We start from the raw sequence: 23409 nt of genomic DNA on the forward strand, positions 1-23409 counted from the left end.
TCACTAAATGACTCTGAACTGTGTGGCATGGTAGAAACAACACTAGCCTGGGAATCAGGAGACTAAGACTCTAGTCCTAGCTCTTATAATAACAAAATAATAATTATTAAATTTAATTATCAAAATAATAAAATAAGCAATAAAAGAGCTATGTGGCCTTAGATAAATCATTATGTCAAATATCTCATTAATAAAATTGGGAGGGGAGAGGTCCCTTTTAGTTCAATGCAAATCTATTCAACAAACATTAATGAAACACTGTGTACCAGGCATTGAGCTAAGTGCTGAGGATACAAAGATGAAAATAGCTGTTGAAAAGCTTAATTTTTCTTGAGAGAAAACAATACACAGACAATTAAACACAAAATATATTCAAAGTGAATATAAAGTCATCTCAAGAGTGGGCTGAGTATTAACTGTAAGACACACAAAGGACTCATTTAGAAGGTAGCCCTTGAACTACTCCTTGAGGGGAGCTTTGGATTCCAGAGGCAGAAGTGAGGCCAGAGAAGAATGCAGTCACAGAGGATGGCTATGCAAAAGCACATGGGTCTGAGATGGGAATATCATGCATTAAGAACAAACAGCAAGCAGGTCAATCTGCCAGGAATGGAGAGTTTGTGAATGGGAGTAAGATGGAATGGAATTAGTTAAATAGCAAACAAAGAAGTTGCACTTTATATGGAAGTCAACAGAAAGTCAACGAAGAGTTCTGAACAGGGGGGATATAGAATCAGAAGTATGCTTTAAGAATATCCCTTTTGGCAGATATATGCAAAACAGATTAGAAAAGGAAGAATGGAGATGGGGAGGTTAATTAGGAGGTCACTTCAGCAGCCCAGGAGAGAGGTTATGGGGGTCTGATCTAGGGCAGTGAGGAGGAGATGGCTCCAAAAAGTAATATGGAGACAGAATCATCAAGAACTGAAAACAAAAAAGACACAGGGCATGATGAGGGAGCAGGAAGTTTTGAAGATGACTTGGAGGCAGTGAACTTGTTGGTTGTAAAAATGGTGGTATCTGGAACTGAAATTGGTTAGTTAGGAAGAGCTGTGGATACTAGGTGTAATGAATCTCTTTTTGGATATGTTGCTGAATCTTACAGATTCAGAACTGGGCTCATTAATGGCAAGCAAAGAAGTAGTTAACACCTTGTTTCAGCTATTGAATTAACATAGTTGTTAACACCTTGCTTCAGTTCATTATTGTATCAGTATTAAGATCCAGAACTTGTGAATCCCACAAGTTGTGAACTTCTGCAACAGGAAGGGGAGGAGCTAATGACCATATATAAGAAGAGGCCCACGGTGGAGAGAGCAGAACTGAGAAGAGGACTCTTGGGGTGGAGAAGGAGAAAACTTGGGGTACCTCGGCACTCTATGTTCATCTGATCTGTCTGTGTTGATGTTTGTTTGTGATACTTTGTACAGAAGCCCTGGGACCTTACTGGAAGCCCTGAAAGCAGATTTTCTGGTCTTCTGTTTATAGAAGTCCTAGAAGAGGGTTGTGGAGGTCCTGGGACTGTACTGATCATTTGTGTTGAGTTCTCAGGCCTTGTTTGTGGGTCTGTGTTTATTTCTATATGTTGATGATTTGTGTTGAGCTCTTGGACCTTGTTTGTGGGTCTCTGTTGATTTCACAGGCAGACAGTGAATTGATGATGGTGCTGGAAATGTGCATGAATGTTGTTTTGGTTCTGCTAAGCTTTGTCTTCCCGGAAACAGGAACTGTGAAGGACTTGAGGTGGACTGGACACTGAGCTTCAATATGGAATGGGAACTGGACAAGGAGCTGGATAAGGAGCTGGACAAGGAACTGGGAGCTGCCTGCCTTTGAACCCAGGTGACAATTGTGTAGATTCTGGCAGGAGCTGGGACCATGGAAGAGGAACCATGAAAGCTAAGAGCCAGCCTCAAGTCAAGATGAAAAGGTCTCTTCTTGGGTACCTGATACTGACTGAGAAGATTATGATTTACTGTGACCTAGAGGTGGAGAACTTTGACCTTTTTACCTTGTGTCCATTAAGGAGACAAGCCTCCTTAAGGATGATTAAATTAAGGATTTACTAAATGAATGAGTTACTAAATGATTGTACTTTGTTTAAATGTGGCCACTTTGGTGAAAATTTATGTGGCCATTTTAGTGATAAATTGTTATGTCATAACATTGTGAATGCTGTACTTTGATTTCTGTGAATGTTCTGCCTTAATTTACTGCTGAATTAATAGAGTTCACTATACTATGTAATGGGAACCTTGAAGCTGTTCACAGCAGCAGTCCTCTGGAAAGCTGCTCCTGCTTGCCTTTATAGGTTCTGATCCTAGCAGACATCATCTAATCAATCAACAATCACTTATTAAAGATCTCCTATCTACCAGGAAGAATCCAAGGTACTGAGTATACAAAGACAGAAGAGCTTGTATTTAACCTTAGAAGATATGGGGAGGCAACAGAGTTGATTGCATAAGGGTGTAACATGGTACACCTGTGGGGAGGATGGCCTGGAATTGAAGACTTGAGGCAGGAAAGGAGCTAGGTCATGAGAAAGGTGATGAGGGCTTGAACCAGCCTGCGGCCTGAGAGTAAAGAAAAAGCAATCTAGGTGAGAGACATGGTAGAAATGACAAGACTGGCAACTGTCACTTATTAGCTGTGTGACCATCTAAGAGTTACTTCTGTTTGCACCTCAGTTTTTGGAAAATAGGACCTTTATACCAGACAATACCTAAGATCCCTTCTAGTTCTAAAATTTTAACACTACAAGCTCTAAGATTCTATAATTTGAGGATACGCCTCCTCCTCTCCCTCATACCTCTTGGCTAAGAGGTAGGATAGTACCATTAGTGGGTCTGTTTAGCAACATGTATTAACAAAGCTTTAGTGATCTGACCTTATAATCATTGTTTAGAACTTGATTTTCGAAAAGTAATTCTAGAACGTAATCTATTCCTAAGTGCATTACTTAAATATACCATGAGACATATATTTAACGTAGGAGATGGGACTCTGGTTTAGGTATAGGTTGCACTAGATGGACTATGAAGTTCCTTCTAACTCTGAGACTCTCTGTAAATCTATGGGGAAAGAATACAATTTATGAAAGAGTAATTTTGGGGGGAAGAAAAGGTATAATATCAATTTGAGAGTGATTTTTTGTGCTGTTATTATTGTTCCTACTAACAAAAGCATGAAAGTAACACAGTGCAGTGAAAATAGTATTCCCATAACAACATCATAGGATGCTTGATGAGTCAATGGGAGGGCTTTTTACAAAAGGGTAACTTAATTCAACACCAAAGTTCTAAACAAGTCAGCTGGTTGTGAGAAAAATATATGGCATGGATTTTCTTTTACTGCCTAGCAATATTTACCCAACTGAAGGAAAATGTTCTAGTCCTTCTCATTAATGATATATGTTTGATGATAATCTCTTGCAAAAGACTGTCTCTCTTTCTATGTACATAAAAATACCTCAGGAAAGAATAAAGAACTAATTTGCCTTATTACATACTAAAATGGTAACATAAACAGGCCAAAAGGCAGGGAATACAAAACTAAGGTGGGTATCAACTTTTTCTTTTACCTGGAGAACAATACAAGAGACTGTCAGACTCAAGTGTACATTTTCTGGGCTTTTGTTGCTTTGTGTCATGATAGAATTTAATTTAAGATGAAAACTATAACCATTCAAATGCTAGCTAACTGAAAACTCCAAGCATAATAATTTATTCCACATATTAATCTTGAAAGACAATTGAAATAAAAGTTTTACATGAATTCTTGCATATCCCTGTTAGTGAGATTACTTGTGACAGGAACAGTTGGTTGCAAACTTGCTCCTAGAAAACCCATATTTTGCAGTGACATTCTGCTGACCTGCAGGCAGTATTTAGAAAAATTCAGCACTGAATAATAAAGGCTGCCTGCTGTGCTAAGAAACAAACACAGTTATTTCCAATTCTGATGTCATTGTGTCCATAATTCAATTCAACGGACATGTATTGAATGCCTACTAAGAACATGCCACCATACTAGGTCCAGAAGTGAGTAAGAAAGTAAAGGGAGGCAAGAGTATAGGTTTAGAGTCAGAGGGCAGGGGATTGGTTTCTGGTGAGTCAGGTGACTTCTCTGAGCTTTGGTTTCCTCGTCTATAAAAGTGGAAGGGGGTTGGGTGAAATGACTTTCAAGCATTTCCATCACTAAACCTATGAACCATCTCTAAACCTATAAACACTGATCTTACCCTAGAGAAGACTGCAATCAAATAGAGAGTATAGAAGACATATTCACAAATAAACATAAGAGAATGGTACAAAAGTATATGAGAGTTGTACAGACAAAGCCAATGTAACCAAGATTAGGAGGGAAGCAGAAAATTGGGAAAGAATTTTTATAACCAATGTCTCTGATAAAGACCTCATTTCTAAAATATACAGAGAACTGAGTCAAGTATATAAGAATACAAGTCATTCCCTAATTGATAAATGGTCAAAGGATATGAATGGGCAGTTTTCAGAGGAAGAAATTAAAGATATCTATAATCATATGGAAAAATGCTCTAAATCACTATAGATTAGAGAAATGCAAATCAAAACAACTCTGAGGTACCACATCTCACCTGTCAGATTGACTAACATGACAAAATAGGAAAATAATATATTCTGGAGAAGATGTGGGAAAATTGGAACATTTAATGCTTTGTTGGTGGAGTTGTGAACTGATCCAACCATTCTGAAGAGCAATTTGGAACCTATGCCCATAGGGCTATAAAAATGTGCAAACCCTTTGATGCAGCAATAACATTTCTAGGGCTGTATCCCAAAGAGATCCTACAAATGGGAAAAGGACCTATATGTATAAAAATACTTATAATAGCTCTTCTTGTGGTGGCAAAGAATTGGAAATCAAGGTCATGCCCATCAATTGGGGAATGACTAAATAAGTTGTGGTATATGAATGTAATGGAATACTACTGTGCTATAATAAATGGGGAGCAGATTGACTTTATAATAACCTGGAGAGACATATAAACTGATGCTGAGTGAAAGGAGCAGAACCAGGAGAACTTCGTACACAATTACAGACATGTCATATCTGTGATGACTAACTTTGATAGACTGGGCTCCTCTCAGCAATGCAAGGCTATAAGACAACTCCAAAAGACTCATGATGGAAAGGGTTATCCACATCCAGAGAAAGAATTATGGCGTCTGAATGCAGATTGAAGCAAACTACTTGCTCTCTTTTTTGTTTTCTTTTGTTTCTTCTTTCTCATTGTTCATTCCATTGGTTATAATTCTTCTTTACAACTTGACTAATGTTTAATGTGAAGGTATTTGTAGAACCTATATCAGATTGCATGCTGCCATAGGGAAAGGAGGTAGGACTAGAGGGAAAGGGAGAAAATTTGGAACTTAAAAAATTGTGGAACTCAATGTTGTTAACTAAAAGTAAATAAATTTTTAAAAAATTATATGAGAGGTATAAAGAAATGTAAGAATTCAAAAGAGGAAAGAATAATTTCCTCAATTGAGAAGACTACATGGAGATAGTGTCTAAGTTCGGTCTTAAATCATTCAAAGGAAAACAAAGCAGAAGTACTGAGAACAACGAAAGTGGCTTGACTGGAATATGGGGAATAGGAAGCAAGGATGAGAAATGCCAAGCTATCAAATCAAACTTAAACATCTTTTCCCTTTCCCTTGTACTCAGTTTCTGTTATACTAAGGCTCTTAGCATCAGGGCTATATATACAGCAGTGGCTGTGGATTTTTTTTTCATGGTACAGTAGTATTTGCCATGAGAAAATACTCCACAGTGAACCCAGGTCCTCCTGACATCAATGCCAGCTCTTTGGCTATGTGGACACTTTGCCTCTTACTGTATTACATAGTTTTAAAATTAAGCTGGCCAAGTTGTCCTTCTAGACCCATTTCATTTCTTTCTCCTCACTTTACATCCTTTTCCCTTTCTTTCTTTACCTCCCCTGAGCTAGTATGGCCAGAGAGGGCCAGGTGATAGAGCAGCTACTGTGTTACATAGGCACAGGGACTGGGCTTCTGATTTTTATTGGTATGAGCAATTTCAAGGTAAGGGAACTCCCTCTACAAAGGTGAATCAACCCGCATTGCAAATCAGACTCTAAGAGATATGCTTAGAGCATTGTAAGTTTAAGTAATTTGCCCAAGGTCCCAAAGTCACTATGTGTCAGAGTTGGGACTTGAACTCAGTTCTTTATGAAATCTAGGCCATTTTTTTTAGTCACTGCACCAATCTGCCTCCACTGTTATTACATAATGTCTTAAAATAAGGCCAGTTAGACTAGGAAATTTGCTGAAGATATAAGATGTTCTCAGTACAAATCTTAATTAATAAATGAGTGATGACATTTAAAAAACAAGAAATCAACATAGGAAATAGGAATTTATAAAACTAAGTAGCTTCTATTTACTTTGAGAGTCTTTAGCCCATTCTGATTTGTAGATATTTAACTATTTGGAGGGGGATTAGTCAGAGAAAATTTGATGTTATAAAACATTACTAAAAATATCACTTCTTATATTAAAAATAAGGCTGATATACCTCTGAAAACATAAAGCAATGGGAATGCATCTCTTGTTGGAAAGTTGTGTAAAGTGAATCAGTCTGGAATATAATTGGGAGGGGAGCTGTTGAAAAAAAAAACCTTTTCTAAGGAGATAGAATCTTTTGTAATAGCAATACTGACTCCTCTTTCACCCATTGACCACACACATGCACACATGAGTAAGCATATATACATCATAAAGATGGTAATAAATAATGAAAAAATAATATACATATAAACTACATAAAAATTACAGGTGTTACATGGTATCAAATATCCATTCTTCCAGAAAGGTAAGGAAGACACACTTACCTTTATCTCAAATTCATAGTGCTCATCCTTTCCCTGTCCACAGAGAACATAGCGTGGAATACTAATTTTAATTGGGTCCTTAAGGTCATCTGGATTTACTCCCAAAGAGCGAGAAACCATCCGCTATCAAAGGAACATCAGACAAGGAGAACAAAGAAAAAGCAGAATCACTACATGGAAAATACCCTGCTCAGGCAGGGAAGAGAAAATGTGTTTAAAGTAGAGAAAAGAGCATAAAACCAGCAAAGTTTATTTTTAAAAAAATGATGGATTCCTTTGAAAGGAAAATACTAAGGCTCTCTCATAACAAAAGAACATTTCTTTTAGGTATACTTTATGGAGAAGTCAGGACAAGAGGACTTCACAATGTTGTTAGGTCTTTGAAGTTCCATGCAGTTTACGAGAAAAAACTTGGGAGAATGGAAATGGAGAGGCAAATTATAAATCCTGACATTACTTTAAAAGAAACTGTGTAAACCAACCACCTTTCCAAAACTCTTTTACCATCAAGAGAGAAAAAAAAATAAAACCACACAAAACAAAACACCACACCTTATTTTCTCATCATGGGATATCAAACAGATGGAATATATAACACTAAATAGTTGGAAATTATGTTTAGATTCCCTTCATTTTCCATCTAAGATGGTTTTTTAAAGTATAACATAAGACATGGAAACCTGCTATTGAAAGATCATTAGGCTTTATCTGCTCAATATCAAACTTAGATACCTCAAATATGAAAAATACGCAATAGTCTTGGGAGTAAGATGAGTATTAAAGGGTGAAAAAGAGGGCCTAAGGTCCACATTTAAAAGAAATGCTCAATTTGAGTCCCTGTGACTGGGAATGGGGGAGAATCTGAGCATTCTTGGTACCTATAATTCTCCTTAACCTAGAGTTTTAGAAAAAACAATAAGTGACCAGTATTTTAGGATAGCTCCAACAAATACAGGCATGGAATATTTGAAATAACCACAGCATTTTAGAGTTCAATGGAACCTAGGAGATCTTCTATCTTTTCCACTGGGCCTTCAATTTTATAGACCAGGAAAATGAGGCTTAAGTTAAATGATTTCAATGACACAATAGTTAATCCTGAATGTAATGTTCTTTACAGAAAGTGAAACCTGATTGGGTTACTACACAATGACAACCTCATCTAAATTTGCAACTGAAAGTACTGTCAATGAGGGAATTAATTTTGCTTGATTTTGCATATTTGTTAGAAGAAATTTGTTTTTTAATATTTTTTTCTTCTCAATGAGGTAGGAAGAAAGAAAATGGATTTTTGTTAAAAAACACTAAGAAATAGGGAGATTAAGGATTGCTACAGATGTAGAATATTGCATGTACTTTCAAATGAAGTCACTGTTTTGTTAGTTTTACTTTGTTAGAAGAGAGCTCTCAGCTACTGAAGTCTGGAAATCTTTGTAATGTAAAAACAAAATATGGTAATATAATTTTTTTTAATTTAAATATATAATCTAAAACAGGGACTATCAGAAGTATTGATTCTATAGCAAGCTTTCTGACTAATAAATAATAATTTTAAAGATGTATTTTTAATCTTGATAATATTCTTGTGTTTTGACCTTATAAATATGATATTATCAAGACAATTCAGAGCATCTCTAATCTCATTTTCCCCATTTGGACAAGTAGGGTAAGTTGCTAACTTTTACCACTAGTAGTAGAGTGGCCATTTAGAGGTTTTCATTATGAAAAATCTTAATAAAATTCCCCTGAAGAAGGGTTTATGTGTATGTACCTATAGAAATATATATGTGTGTGTAGATGCATATACACATATATACATATACATATATGTATGTTTTCATTTCTTTCGTCTTAAATTAATTAAATGCTGGTAAAAGTTGTTTGATTATAAAGATCAAAGTTCTTTGCCTTCTGAATACCAACAATAGGAAAGCTTCCTTTGTCATGCTTTCTAATCCCAGATCAATTCTATTGCCTAGCTACTATGTGTGAGAATAAGACTGTCTAGCTATAGAAAAGGATAATAAATAAGTATGTGTGTGGTGAATAAGGGAAAGAGATCTTGGACTGGAAATTAGGCAAGGATCATCAACTCAATTCACAAAAGGTACTCACTCACAGATGCAAATAGTGCTCCCACATTATTGGGTGGGTCTCACTTTGGCAAATTTATAAAGAGACAGGGCTAGTGTTGCAGAAGATGGGCAGGTATGGGTGAGTTGCATTGTGCATGGTTGGAAAGGTTATCTATTTTAATAAGATATCAATACATACTGAGTAAATTTAATTCAGAAAAGTTGAATCCCTTCCCAGACAATAAAAATACTCAAAGTGTAATACAAAGAATACTTAAAATGCTCAATTGTTTTCATGATTGGTAAGTTATCATAGAGTGATTATTACTATTAGTATTAATAGCAGAAGCTAACACAGCACCTATTTTGTACAATTTGAACAAAAGGAACTTAAAATTTATCAATGTATCTATATATATTTATAACACTGTGTTATATATGTTTAATTATAACTTACATGTTTGCTATACATGATTTATGTTTAGTTAGTATGTATGTTATATATGTTTAGTTCTGTGTATATATGTAAGTAAATATGATGTCTCCCCTTGGTTAGTTTGAAAACTCTGAGAAAAGTGGGATTGTTTTGCTTTTGTGTTTGTGTCCCTAGTGCCTCCTCACCCATTGTCTGGCATGAAGTTAGTAATAAGTATTTCTTGATTAGTTAATAAACCAGATGTGAAAAGAAGCAACATTTCACAGGATAATTGGCTCTTTCAGTTTGTAGCTCTCATGATGATCAGAAGTAAGGAAAATATCCTGAAGATAACTGCAGTTTATTCACCAACACTGTCTTTAGATGTTGAAGAAATAGTTTTTACACAATTGATAATTGGTGACTTCAATGTGAATGGCAGCATAAGGGATATAAACAAATATTATGTAGGAAAATAAGGTTTGGTCTAAGAAATGAAAAGAACCAAATATTTGTAAATTTTTCAATATCTTCTTTTGTATATAATGACTATACTGTCTTGAGTAGTATTAAGGCTCTGGATGTGGCAAGTACCAAACAACATCATAAAAAATGGAACTGACTATATCCTAATTGATGAAAAATGATTGCTTACTGGGCTCCCTAGATTTAGAAACAGCTATCTGAGTGCAGCTAGGTCTTCCAGTTGTTAACACAAATATCAACATCAATACAAAATTAGAAGAAATTCATTTCAACTGAACAGAACATATTAGTTGTCAACTGTGTCCTACACACTAGGAATACAAAGAAAGAAACAAAATAGTCTCTGCTCTCAATGATTTTACATTCTTTTGAAAGGATCTAGTTGAGAAAACACTGCATTTGATTACTACTTCAACCTTAATGGTTTGAACAAGTTGTCAACTTCAAAAAATGAGAAAAAGACTAAGGTTAAGACATTTATTCTATTACTTTTTCTTAGAGAAGTTTTATGACTGTAAAAAGTCACAAAAACAAGTAGTAAAAGAGCTCAGAACTTGACTCAGACAGCAAACATGACTTTCTTGCCTAGTGTCATAAAATCCAACGGTTTGGTGTGTGAACTAGTGAGTAAGGAAAACTGGATAAGAATTAGCTCAAGTTTGACACAAAGACAGTGAGCATCCTTGGTAGCTTAAGGGCAGGTGTGACAGTGGCTATTCCATTTCCAAATTCTTCATCATTGTACAGCAATGGATTTGGAGCCTGAAGACTTTGGATGGAATCCCAGCTGAGTTCTTTCAATCTGTGTCTTTGAACAAATTACTTAAATTCAAGAGTCTCAATGGCTTCTAAGGTTTCTTCAAGCTCAAAATATATGATCCCATGAACTTATGGTCCTAACTGGGCAGGCAGAGAAAGGGAACCAATTTATTAAGTACCTACTATTTGCCAGGCATTAAAAGCTCAGCCCTAAAGAGAAGCATTTTACCAATATTATCTCAAGACAGATATCTACATTTTCAGGATTTAAAACTAATGTTAATCTGCTTTGTGTCCTTGAACTTTTTTGGCAGTCTGGTGAAACCTACTGCACTGTTTCCATGAATAATGTTAAATGCATAAAATAAAATACACAGAATTAAAAGGGAATCCTATAGTAAAGATATATAGCTATTGATCTATCTATCTATATAATATATGCACATTAGATGTCTACTACATATATGTGTACACACACATACACACACACTCTCACAGACTCCAAGTTGTGAATCCCTGATCTAGAAGGAGGAATGAGGGGAGCTGACTTCAACATTTACTATAGTAATCTCAAGTCTTAAAGTAAGTATTAACATACTAAGTGGAACTATCTCCATGTGGTCCTAGGGATTTGTAGGTAGGAATGCGATAGAGAAATGGTATAGAGGGCCTTAATGGCAGAGTGCCTCTGTGCATCATAGGGAAGGTAGGCATAAAAGGTTCTGTGTGACTTCTAGGAGATTGAGTAGGATTATTAATAGATGGCCCTCACTGTTCCAGTGACTAAGTTGAATCACGTAGGACACATGCAGCTTTGAAAATATCTAGGTTACAATGGAGCAATGCCACTCTGTGGAAGGTGAGAGGAATACAGGCTAAAAGATATGATAGGACCTTAGGTTAAAAGAGGGAAAACTTTGTAAAATATTATAGAAAAGGATAAGGATGAAAGATCACCTGCATGGTATCATCACAAAAACGTGAAAAGCAGTTGAGGGGAAAGGGAGTCTGATCAATGTTTGGAATGAGACCCAACTAAGGCGGACCATTAAAGAGCATGTCTAGATGAAACTAGAAGTATAAACAAATAGGTGTAATATGGAACAGATCTGTCAGTATTTCTGGAGTACTCTATTTTCATCAGCATCACTGAGGACAGTGGAGCCACAACTTTATAATTTATCATCTCAGGACCCAATATACTGTGTGAGAAAATACTTAAATTGAAATTAGGAAAAAGTGGCTGGACCTGGCCAAATTAGCAGAGAAAAATAAATGTGTGCTTTCACACACACACACACACACACACACACACACACACACACGTGTATTACTGATGAATTAGGAGGTAGCGGCATATAACAATGGACGTTTTGTATATGAAAAGTAGCATAAAATAGATCATCAGTACCAGAAGTTACTGGCAATAGAGAGGGACCATTCACATACCAAAGGCAGAGGAAGGATCAGAGATGGATGGTTTGAGTACTGCACTGGTTCACTTAAACAAGAAAAGAAGCAGAGGAAAATCGCAAGCACATTGAAGAGCTCCTCTCTAGTGAATTTATGGAAAGACAAGGGTAAGAAGGAGCAGGTGGTTAAACAGTTTGTACTAGTGGAAGAGATATCCATATGAGCAAGTCACAGCTCCTTTTGTTTTTTAATAATATTTCATTTTTCACATGTAAAGACAATTTCAATATTCTTTTTTTAAAAATTCTGAGTTCCAAATTTTTTCCCTTCTTCCCTAAGATGTTAATAGCTCCTTTTAACTACCTCAGTATTATAATTTGCTTGGAACCCTGTTACTGATAATCTCTTAGTTGCCCAAATTGATTATCTTTGTTCAGTCTTCCTGCTACTGACATCCTCCTGAGTACTCTTTCCTCTCAGGGTTCTCATGATACCATTCCTTCCTGGTTCTTCTTCTACATTTACATAGTACTTACTGTGTGCTAGGCTCTGTATTAAGTGATTTACAAATACAATGATCCTCACAACAATTCTGAGTGGTAGATGTCATTATTATATACAAAAACACAATTTAAGTGAGTTGCCCAGGGTCACACAATCAGTGAGTTTGAGGTCATATCTGAACTCAAGTCTTCCTAAGACCCCAGTACTCTAACCACTAAGCCACTAATTACCTTGTATTTGTTTCTACTTCTTTTATTTATCTGTGTTCTGTACATATTTGTACTTGTTTTCCCTAAAAGAGCATAGTTTCCTTGAGGCTGAGGATTATTTCATCTCTTATAATTATATCCTTAGTGCCTGGCACATCTGTTTTTACTGTTGTTTAGTCATTTTGGTCATGTCCAACTCTTCGTGATCCCATTTAAGGTTTTCTTGGCAAAGATATTGTAGTGGTTTGCCATTTCCTTCTCCAATTCATTTTACAGATGAAGAAACTGAAGTAAATAGGGTTAAGTGACATGCCCAGGTCACACAGTGGGTGTCTGGGGCCAGATTTGAACTCCAGGCCTGGAGCTCTATCCACTGTTCAACTTGGCTGCCTTGGCCCATAGTAGGCACTTAATAAATGCTTGTTGATTGACTGAAATACTAAATAAAATTACCAAAGTCAAGCCTGTTGATAAAAATTTAACAATCTCATTTATTTGTAGAGTATTCAGTAATAACTAAACATATTCATGCAGAAAATGATTCTGAATAGAAGCAGTGAATAAAAATAAAGGAATTCCAAATATTTGGCAACTAGGGTTATAATAGATTTTAAAGTACAAGTACTCTATAGCATAGCTACATATAAAGTAATGTAAAATAAAAATGGTTTTAGTAAGAATTAATTTCACAAGAAATGTAGGATTTTATGAAATAAAATAGAAGATAGTTCAGGAAAATGAGTTAAGGTTATGTATTAGGAAGAGACAGAACATAAACTTGTTAGTATTATTTTATTTGAACATCTCTACCTGCAACATCTTGTATTTTGTAGCAAACAATTATATCTGTGCTTTAATACATTCTATTCCATTAGTCATAGGAATTTTTATGTTGCTTTAAAATTCCTTGTTTGCATAGGTCACAGTTATCTCTGGAGTGACAAGAGGGGCTGTGGCAGACTCGGAACCTTGATCATTGTAGCATATAAAATAAAATGAAAGGCTACAACATGAAGCACCTATTAAATGTGCACAGTTGGCTTGCAAAGAGCTCTGTAGTGCAAAGCATTATGACTGCATATAAGGGAATGACTTTGTTTAGGAAGTAAAGACAAAAGAAAGCTACAGCTTTCCAAGTACTAATGTACTTGGATTTCTGCTCTATATGTTCCACACCTCCATTTTTATAAATAACATATGCCCAGATGTATTTTTCAGACTTTTAATTACATTCAGTATGCTCATGTTAATGAAATGCACGGGCTCAACAAAGGGGCTGTTTCTCCCTGGGTGGATGAGACCCTAGAGCGTGGCTTCCTGCCAAAGAAGCTTAGAGAGAGGCACCACATCCTAAATGTTCAGCACAGAGTCTGGCTTCTCTTTCTCCTGTAAGCACTCTCCTTCAAAAGGGGCAAGGAAAGAAAATGTTCCTAAGTAGCATTAATGCCCTTATATCACTAATGAGAATTGTGGATGGCACAGAATGTCACAGCTCTAAAGGGAGTAATAAGCATTTCCCCCCTAAAACCTCTAATTATGTAGCAGATGTTTGAATTAACTGTAAACTCTTACCAAGACAAGGTCAAGTCGAAAGGTTTTTACCTCTCCTACGTGTTATATAACCTAAGTCTGGCTTTTTAAAATGTTCAGCAAGTCCAGAATTTCAGATTTTTAGGCAGTTCTCAGAAAATCAACAATTCATCTTTCACTTTTTCCGGCAAAGGGTGTGTTTCTCAGTCTCTTTTCTTTCTAACAGCCAAGACCAGAAATCAGGACCAGCCAGATCAGCTTAAAAATATAGCCCTTGGTAATGAATTAATGGATTAAAAAGGCACTAGCTTTGTGACAAACATTCTACTAAGCACTGGGGTATAAACACAAAAGTGAGACAGACAGCCCTGCCCCCAAGGAACTTATATCCTTCCAAATGGTAGAGACAACACAGAGGCCAGTGTGGAGGGCAGGAAAAGAAGCCTTGGTGGAGGAAGTCTCAGGGATGGTGAGTGGAGCCAAAGGGTGACTGACTTACCCCTTCCAGAATCATAGCAGGCTTTATTTAATTTTGATGGCCAGATTAGGAAGAAGTGTTAAGACCAAGATGGGCGGTAAGAATGATTTACTGGGCTGTTCTTCATAGATGATATCCTACCTCTTGCCTTCCCGTCTTCTCATAAAGCCTGGAATGCTCTCCCATCTCATCTCTCCTGAAGTCCATACACTTAAGTGTCATCTCCTTGAGGAGGTCTTATGGCAGACTGCATAGTATTCTATCACTCATTTTGGCACTTTACAGTTTATTGTCTTCCGTTATCTTCTCATAATTTCATGTCAGCATGGAATAGAACTTGAATCAGAGGATATAAGGTCAAATTTCCAATGCCATTTATAATGTTATTGCAACCACCTTGGGCAAATCACTCATCTGGACCTCAAAGGTTGGCTCAGAAGTCTCTACAGTCTCTTAGCTCTAAGTCTAGGAAGTGCATCAAAATTAAAAGCATCTTCTATTTCTTTGGTACATCTCAGTACCTAGCATGGTGCCAAATGTTTTACAGGTATTTATTAATGGTATTATGGATTATTTAAGATAGGCTTTTTTCTCTACTAGATTCTCTACTAGAATATTCATGGGACATGTTCAAGGGATCCTATGGATTTAGAGGACTTCAGAGGTCTAGTGCAATGTTCCTTATTTTACAGAAGAGGAAACTGAGACCCAAAGAGGTAAAGTGATTTGCTTCAGTTCATATATGTGGGAATAGATCTAGTACAGTGAATTCAGTGGCTAATGAGGTTCTCCTTCCTTTGGAAAATCTTCCAAAGATTAGGAAGCATAAGTCTCAAACAGGAAAAAACTTGAGACTATTAATTGGGGGAAAAATACAAATATTACTGGTTATTTCTCACATACTCTGAATAGAATATTTTGACCCTGCTTTTATTTAGGACAACAAATTAGCTACATAGGGAAATTAGTAAAGGTAAATATGAAATCTTCATTATACTTGTGAAAATACACTAAGGATTAAAAGGTCTTAAGTGACAGTATTCACAGAAGCCTATTGTTCAACTCAAATTTGTTCTTATCTGCACCTATCTTGATGTCTTTAAAACTGTGGGCCTTTTCTAGATGTTGGTTGTGTATCTGCGTGTGCCTGACTCTTGGTGACTCTGCATTTCTCTATGATTCTGCTTCCTCCATTTTCATATCTTTCTCTTTTAAATGGACATCACAAAAAATGGAAGCACATTTTTAAAATGTGGTATTTTTTCAATATAATTTTGTGTTCTATGTTCTAAAAACTGATGGGTAGAATATTTTCTATTTTTCTCTCCCCCCAAATCTCATTTTCCCCCCTTCTCAAATGAAATGTAGCCACTTTTACTTATCTAAGCATCAACTGATTCTTCCTTCTGGGCCAATGGATTTGGATAAAACAAAATTCCCCAGAATGAGGCTAGGATATGACTATTGAGAGGTTTTATGATTGGTACTGGAAATATGGAGACACAAGTTACCTATCTTCCAGTTTATAAACTTGACAATTAAAATATGTGTGAAATATGTACATGGATGGGGAGGGAGAAGGGAAAAGGAAAAATATCTGGTAGAAGGGAAGATAAGATAAGCAATTGACATGTTAAATTCTTAAATATAATCAGCTACATTTTGAATACCAATGAAGAAATTTCATTTTTGTAACCAAAGGCAAATTGTGGAGTATAGTAAATATGCAAAATATATTAATATAAGGTAGTTATTTTAGTGGAACCCAAATGATAAAAGGAAAATCTAGGTTTCCTATGCATATGTTTTCCAGTGCCTTGATACTTATGAGAATTCAATAAAGAACAAATGAAAAAACTTTGCTAAGCTATATAGTTAAACACATTGACATTACAGTAACTAGATACCATTAGGGTTAGAGACTAATATATGCTTTATACTAATAATAATGCTGTCAAAATTTTGTACCTATTAAAATGCTCATATCAAGAAACAGATATACAGGTCCTAGGAATGAAGGATCGCAACTTTCATTTAAATATATGTACTTAGGGGAATAAAACTAACATGTTTCTTATGACAAGGATGAGATAGTTAAACTTCAAGCTTTGCTGCTCTACAATCAAATACAAAGACCTGTAATGACTCTTCCAATCCATAATATTACCATGATGTTGATCAGTCCTTTGAGTGAATTTTTAAAACTACAACTCTACATTCATAGTAGGTTGGGCTTTTTAAAAATGCCAGTTAGAACTTCTACTTGTTGATATCAAGTTGAGTACACACCTTTGAATTGGTTATTTGTTCTTGAAATAAAGCCTCACTCTGGTAACCAGGAGCAGAAAAAAGAAAAGATATTTTCTCATTCCCATATCTGGAGAGCACATTATTGACCAGACTAGCAAAAGGGATAAAACTTGGCAAGAGATTACCTATGCGACCTATGATTCTACTACTTTATCTGCTTTTATAGAGGGAGAAGCAGTTGAATTAGAAATAGAGATAATAGGGGTGGCTAGGTGGCACAGTGAATAGAGCTCTAGCCCTGGAGTCAGAAGGACCTGAGTTCAAATGTGGCCTCAGACACTTAACACAAAACTAGCTGTGTGACCTTGGGCAAGTCACTTAACCCCAATTGCCCTACCTTCCCCCCTCCAAAAGGCAAAAAACAAAAGAGAAAGAGATAATAAGTTACAAATAAGATGATGATTGAGCTCTGAGATCAAACGGGAAGAAAAAAATCACATGAAGATAAAGCCAAATAAGCAATAACAACAGTTTTGAAAAAAGATCTTACATATATTTTGTAATACTGTGCCAACATCAGGGTATTGTATATAGTTCTGGTACTACATTTTAAGAGGAACAAAAATCTTAGGTCATTTAAAAGATGGCAACTGGGTTTGTGAATGTTGTAGAAACAATGTCATATGAGGAAATGTTGATGGAATTGGGGTATTGAGTCACATCAAAACAATTATTAAATACAAGTGTAATAACAAGAGATATTATAAGACATTCCTATAATGCTGGAGATGGATTAGAGGACCTCTTGAGGCTTGTCTAACTTGAAGTTCTGTAGTTGAATTAAATCTGATCTAGTCAGTATTTCACTCTAGATCTGAAAAATGGATGGGGTAACATTTCATCACACTGGAGGGCCTTGGACTCACTACAACATACACTTCAGTCATCTTCCAGCTATATGGTTCTGCACCACCCTGCACCTACAACTAGATACTACAGTTTCCACCTCTTGGACCCTACATTCCTGATCAGACAAAGTTCACCATCTTTAGGTGCTCTAAGGCCTACCATGCCTTCTTCATGCCTTGTACTGCATACATTTCCCCTTCTTTTTTTCCCTCCCCAACTACACTCAAATCAGAACTATCATATTTGGAAACGATGTTGCAATCAACTAACTGCCCTATGACTACCCTCACCCACAAAATTCCAGATGAAAACACTCCTCTGACCCATCATTCCCCCATGCATGGTCTTCCTCCATTAGAATGTAAGATCTTTGAAGGAAAAGACTGTCTTCCTTCTTGTATCTGTAGGGCTGTTGATTTCAAACTTGTTATATTTTTAGTGTGAAATAATTCCATTAAAGTCCTACTCCGATTCTTCACCATCATGAGGTCTCCCAATTTTATCAAGGACTATGCCAGAAAAACCCAAGCTAGAAAGGTTTTAGTTACATACAGGCTTGCTGAAGGGCTATTTATCTGCTGTTGTTAACCTAGCCAGTGAAGGTCAGAGAAACTCACTGCTACATTGGCTGTGAGGAAAATTCTTCTAACACAGCAATCCTGGACAACCATTTACTATGATGCGCAGGGATTGAAAGCTGCATCAATGAAGGTAGTAAGCACACTGATGAAATCAGAGGTCCTGAAATATATTTTTAATAAGTGACTGGGATTCTCAATCTACTACTACTCACTGATATGCAGTATAATTAGGCTTAAAGTGTATTTGGCTTGAACCCTACCTATCTGAGAGCTGAGTTGCTGAATTAGCAAAATGACCTCATTATCAAATATCCTCACCCCTAAGGCTGGGCAATGGCACGGCTCTGGAGGGAAGCATTAGAAAGAAGTTCCAAAAAGATCTGCCAGACAAAACTTCAAATCATTTGAAAACAAGCATGTAAATAAAAATTACTGTAATTACAGCTGCTTCCAGATGAGAGTATTTTCCTCCAAAGGGATGCCTGCACATTTTTCTGTAATGAGAATGGGGAGCCTTAAACTGTTCTGAAATGTTTTTTCAACAAAGACTAAATAAATTCACTTTGCCAAGCACAAGTCTCTAAAAGAAGCAGCTGTGAGCAAAATGGTTTTTAATCAAATTTGGATGAAAATCAGTACCTCAAAGAGATTATGTCTAAGAAATATTAACAAATCCTACCATGTAAATGCTATTATTTTTGGATTTTTTAAAAGCTATTTAGGGAAAAAATATTCTTGTTTATAATATCGTATTTGTCAGAAAGCTGATTACATCCAATTTAAATATTTTGCCTCTATGATTGAAAATCTCTTTACATTTTCCTAAGATCATATAAATACTCTCTTTAAAACAAAAAGGTTATTATCTCACTACATAATGTGCTTTCCTATGAAGTTATCTATTAAAGGATAGCATAGCCAAAGTACAAACCCATGCGCATATATAAAAGTTGTGGGTTGCCTAATGTATCCCAACCCCAGGAAAATGTCCTCTGAAGGCTTTGTATGAGGTCCTTGACATGAGGATGACTTATTAAAAGCTTTAGAGATATACTCTTTTGACCTCTAGTTGTCCTGGGGGTGATCTTAAAGTTGCCCTATAGTTCCAAATCAGCTCTAAAGGGATAAAGATAGCTCGATCTCCAGAATGCAAACACCAATCCTGTCACTTGATTTAGAAATTGGGGAATCTTGAGAAGAAAGCCCTCACTAGTACCTAGGTGGTTATGAATCCTTCTAGAGTCCACCCTAGGATGAATGCTTTAAGATGGTCTTGAGATCTCTGGAGACAGACAATAGAGCAACAGTACAGGCAGGGGCTACATAGGCCTTAAAAGGGCAAGTGGCATGCCTATGGCTACATAAGAGATGACCTTTATGATCAGTGAAAATCACTAATGTTTACAAGAGTTAGTGAAGGGACAACCTGCCCTTAGAGTTGAATATAATTAAAAATGGAGCATATGTTACATAAACTGAACTTGCCAGTTTGATGTTAATCACCAAACTTAGTTTAATAAGATGAAACCTAATTTCTATTCACATAACAGGGAGAAGTAGGAACTAGCCCAAAATAAAAATTGTGTTTACATTATGGAAGTAATAAGGAAAAACAGAATGTCACAGAATCTTGAAACTTGAAAGTCATCTTCAAATACCATCCTGGGATATTTGCATCAGGAGAAAGAGCAATGGTCAGCAAGATTAATAGAATGATTAATAGTATGATTTTGCCCCATCTGTGTAAAGGCTACAATTCATAACATGCTCAAAAAGAGTTTTGAGTTCTTTTCCATGTGGGACTAGCTAGTATATATTTAAATATTTATAACTCATTGGTGAAATTATGTCCTGCTTCTGTATCCTGTTCCCTACCAGTGACATCATCATTATTAGCACCTTCTCTCCTTGTGATATTCATGATAAATACTTCTTATAGTCTTGTCAAGTAAGTACTGGAAAAGACTTAATACGAGATAGTGTGTCATAATATAGAGAGTGAGCTGGCCTCAGAGTTGGAAGGTAGGGGTTTAATTTCCATCTTGGATACATAATAACTATGTGACCCTGAGAAAGTCATTTAACCAAATAGTTCTCCAAGTAATTCTCTAAAAATAAAAGTTGCATAATAGCTGATGAGCACTGGTAGAATGGTAGAATATCCTACACCAATGAAATCAGAAGTATGGTTCCAAAAATAAGATGAAATAAAGAAAATGAATGAGAAAATACAGAGAGAAAAATGCATTCCTTTCAAACTAAAAAGTTAATAAATTTTTAAATTCATTAAATGCTGGTTTTAGAAACAATTCCTGTTTAGACAGTAGAATCCCACTGCATTAATCATTAGAAATATTTCATTTCTATAGGTAGAACCCTAATCTACAGGAGAGAACACCAACCAGAAGTATATGTAAGTAGTATCAACATAATGCTTCATTTGGATTCAGAGGTTATGGGTTTGAATCACAATTTTACAACACAACTTATATAACTTTGAGAAAGTCAATTTGTCCTCTCAAGGTCTCAGTTTTATCATATAAAATATGAAGGTATCAGTCTACATAATTCCTGAGTTCCCTTCCAGAATCAATTCTATGAGCTGGCAAAGTTCAGCAATTTAGGAGCTAACTGTCCATTTTGTAAATTATAAAGCATGCCCTGATTACCTTCTCCCCTCTCCCATTTTGCTGCTCATACCATCCTAGAAGGTGAACAAAGAAAATACAAGGCATGAAACTCAAGGCAAAGAGATGCTTAAAAGAGATTAAGAGTGGGTATGCAGGATGCCAGTTATCGGCTAAAGTGAACACTTACTTAGCCTTTTATGAATTAGAATGTTGATTCTGTGTCTATCACCAGTAACCACTGTTAATTAAGAATAGACTGTATTTATATATCCCATGGTATAAAAAGCTTTATCTGCCCAACTACAGTTAACATCAATAATAATAAAAGATGACATGCTGTGACTATGTTGAGTAGTCCGATGGAATCACTGAACAACCATATGACTACATTTATTAAGCATCTTACTTGTGAATAAAATATTATATTACTAGCCTTTAAGGAGGAAAGAGGTAAAAGAAATAGTCAAATATAGAGTAAAACATGAACTACTTCAATTTAAATTAGTATAGTGTACATAAGTACTGAAGTAGTGAAAAAAAAGAGTAAAGGAATAATAGGTAGGTGCAATCAGCAAAGAAGGACAACTTAAAAAGGACGATTTCAAATTGACTGTTGAAGTTGGTGAAATAAACCCACTGGCATAGTAGACAGAAGGTGATCTAACAGCAGAAAATGGTATATGCAAAGTCAGATGGAGGAATAACACAGTCATAGGATGAGGCTATAGCAGGCAGATAAGTTCATCAAAATATCTGAGTAGGAAAGCAGTGGGAAATTAAGATGGTGAGATGGGATGGTGGTAGACACAGTTAGCCAAATATGTCTAAGTTAACAGTTGAAGAGTCAAAGAAAAAGCCAAAAGAGAAAACTGGATATAGATATGAGGAACATCCTTACAAGTAAAATTACAAAGCCTCTAGGTCATTTGGAAGGAAGATGCTCTAAATAATTATTGATTAGAGAAATGCAAATTAAAATAATCTTAAGATACCATTTTACACGTATCAGATCTGCTAAATGACTGGAGGGGAAAACAACAAATGTTGGAGGTGATGTGGAATAATTGGGACACTAATTCATTGTTGGCAGAATTGTGAACTGATCCAAAAATTTTGGAGAGCAATCTGGAATAATGTCCAAAGAGTTATTAAACTGCCTATGCCTTTGGCACAGCAACAATACCCTTAGTAGTTCTATTTCCAAAGATGATTAGGGAAAAAGGAAAAGAACTTATATGTTCTAAAATATTTAGAGCAGCTCTCTTTGCAGTGGCAAAGAACTGGAAATTGTGGGTATACCTGTCAACTGACAAATGGTTAAACAAGTTGTGGTATATGATTGTGATGGAATACTACAGTGCTATAAGAAACGATGAGCTCAACCATCACAGACTTGGGGACGGCTAGGTGGTGCAGTGAATAGAGCACCAGCCTTGGAGTCAGGAGGACCTGAGTTAAATCTGGACTCAGACACTTAACACTTATTAGCCATGTGACCTTGGGCAAGTCACTTACTCCAATTGCCCTGCATTCCTCCCTCCAAAAAGCAAAAAAAAAAAGAAAGAAAGAAAAAGAAAAAAAATAGACTTGCATGAAATAATGAAGAGCAAAATGAGCAGAAGCAAGAAAATGTTGTATCCAGTAATACTGTTCTAACAACAACTCTGAATGAATTAGTTTTTTTGATTATTATAAATACCCAAATTAACCACAAAGAACAGATGAAGAAAGATGCTATCTACATCTAGAGAAACAAGTGATAAACAGAGGTATGCATAGAATGATTTTCCATACGTGTATATGTATATTTGTGTCTAATGACAGCCATCTCTAGGGTGGGGGAATATGGGGAGCTAAGAAAACAAAAGAAAAAAAGTTTACATGACAATTTTATTATAGATTTAAAAGGAATAGTAAGCTGTATATAACAGTTTTGCAGTTTCATCATGTGTGATCATTTTTTTATATAAAAAGTTTAAAAAAGGAAGGAAAGCAGGGAGAGAGGAAGGAAGGAAGGAAGGAAGGAAGGAAGGAAAGAAAGAAAGAAAGAAAGAAAGAAAGAAAGAAAGAAAGAAAGAAAGAAAGAAAGAAAGAAAGAAAGAAAGAAAGAAAGAAAGAAAGAAAGAAAGAAAGAGAGAAAGAAAGAAAGAGAGAAAGAGAAAGAGAAAGAAAAGAGAGAAGAAAGCAAGGGAAGGAAGAAAGGAGAGAGGGAGGGAGGAAGAGAGAGAAAGAAAGAAAGAAAGAAAGAAAGAAAGAAAGAAAGAAAGAAAGA

General features: G+C 35.9%; 1 protein-coding gene across 7 annotated transcripts in view; it reads right to left on the reverse strand.

The window, feature by feature from the left end:
• KIF16B (kinesin family member 16B) overlaps nt 1-23409 on the reverse strand; it is a 401835-nt gene that overhangs the window by 106471 nt on the left and 271955 nt on the right. For 6 of the 7 annotated variants that reach the window (XM_069075448.1, XM_069075446.1, XM_069075444.1 and 3 more), the window contains one exon: nt 6899-7021. The exons of the other annotated variant lie outside the window; for it this stretch is intronic. In XM_069075448.1, coding sequence (XP_068931549.1) covers nt 6899-7021 — 123 coding nt within the window. The remainder of the gene's footprint in view (nt 1-6898; nt 7022-23409) is intronic. 7 annotated transcript variants of the gene reach the window in all.

Source organism: Petaurus breviceps, unplaced genomic scaffold (genome assembly GCF_028583685.1).
Source record: "Petaurus breviceps papuanus isolate PSGF00001 unplaced genomic scaffold, PetGlider_PUasm1.0 90919, whole genome shotgun sequence".
In the NCBI taxonomy this organism is placed as follows: domain Eukaryota; kingdom Metazoa; phylum Chordata; class Mammalia; order Diprotodontia; family Petauridae; genus Petaurus; species Petaurus breviceps.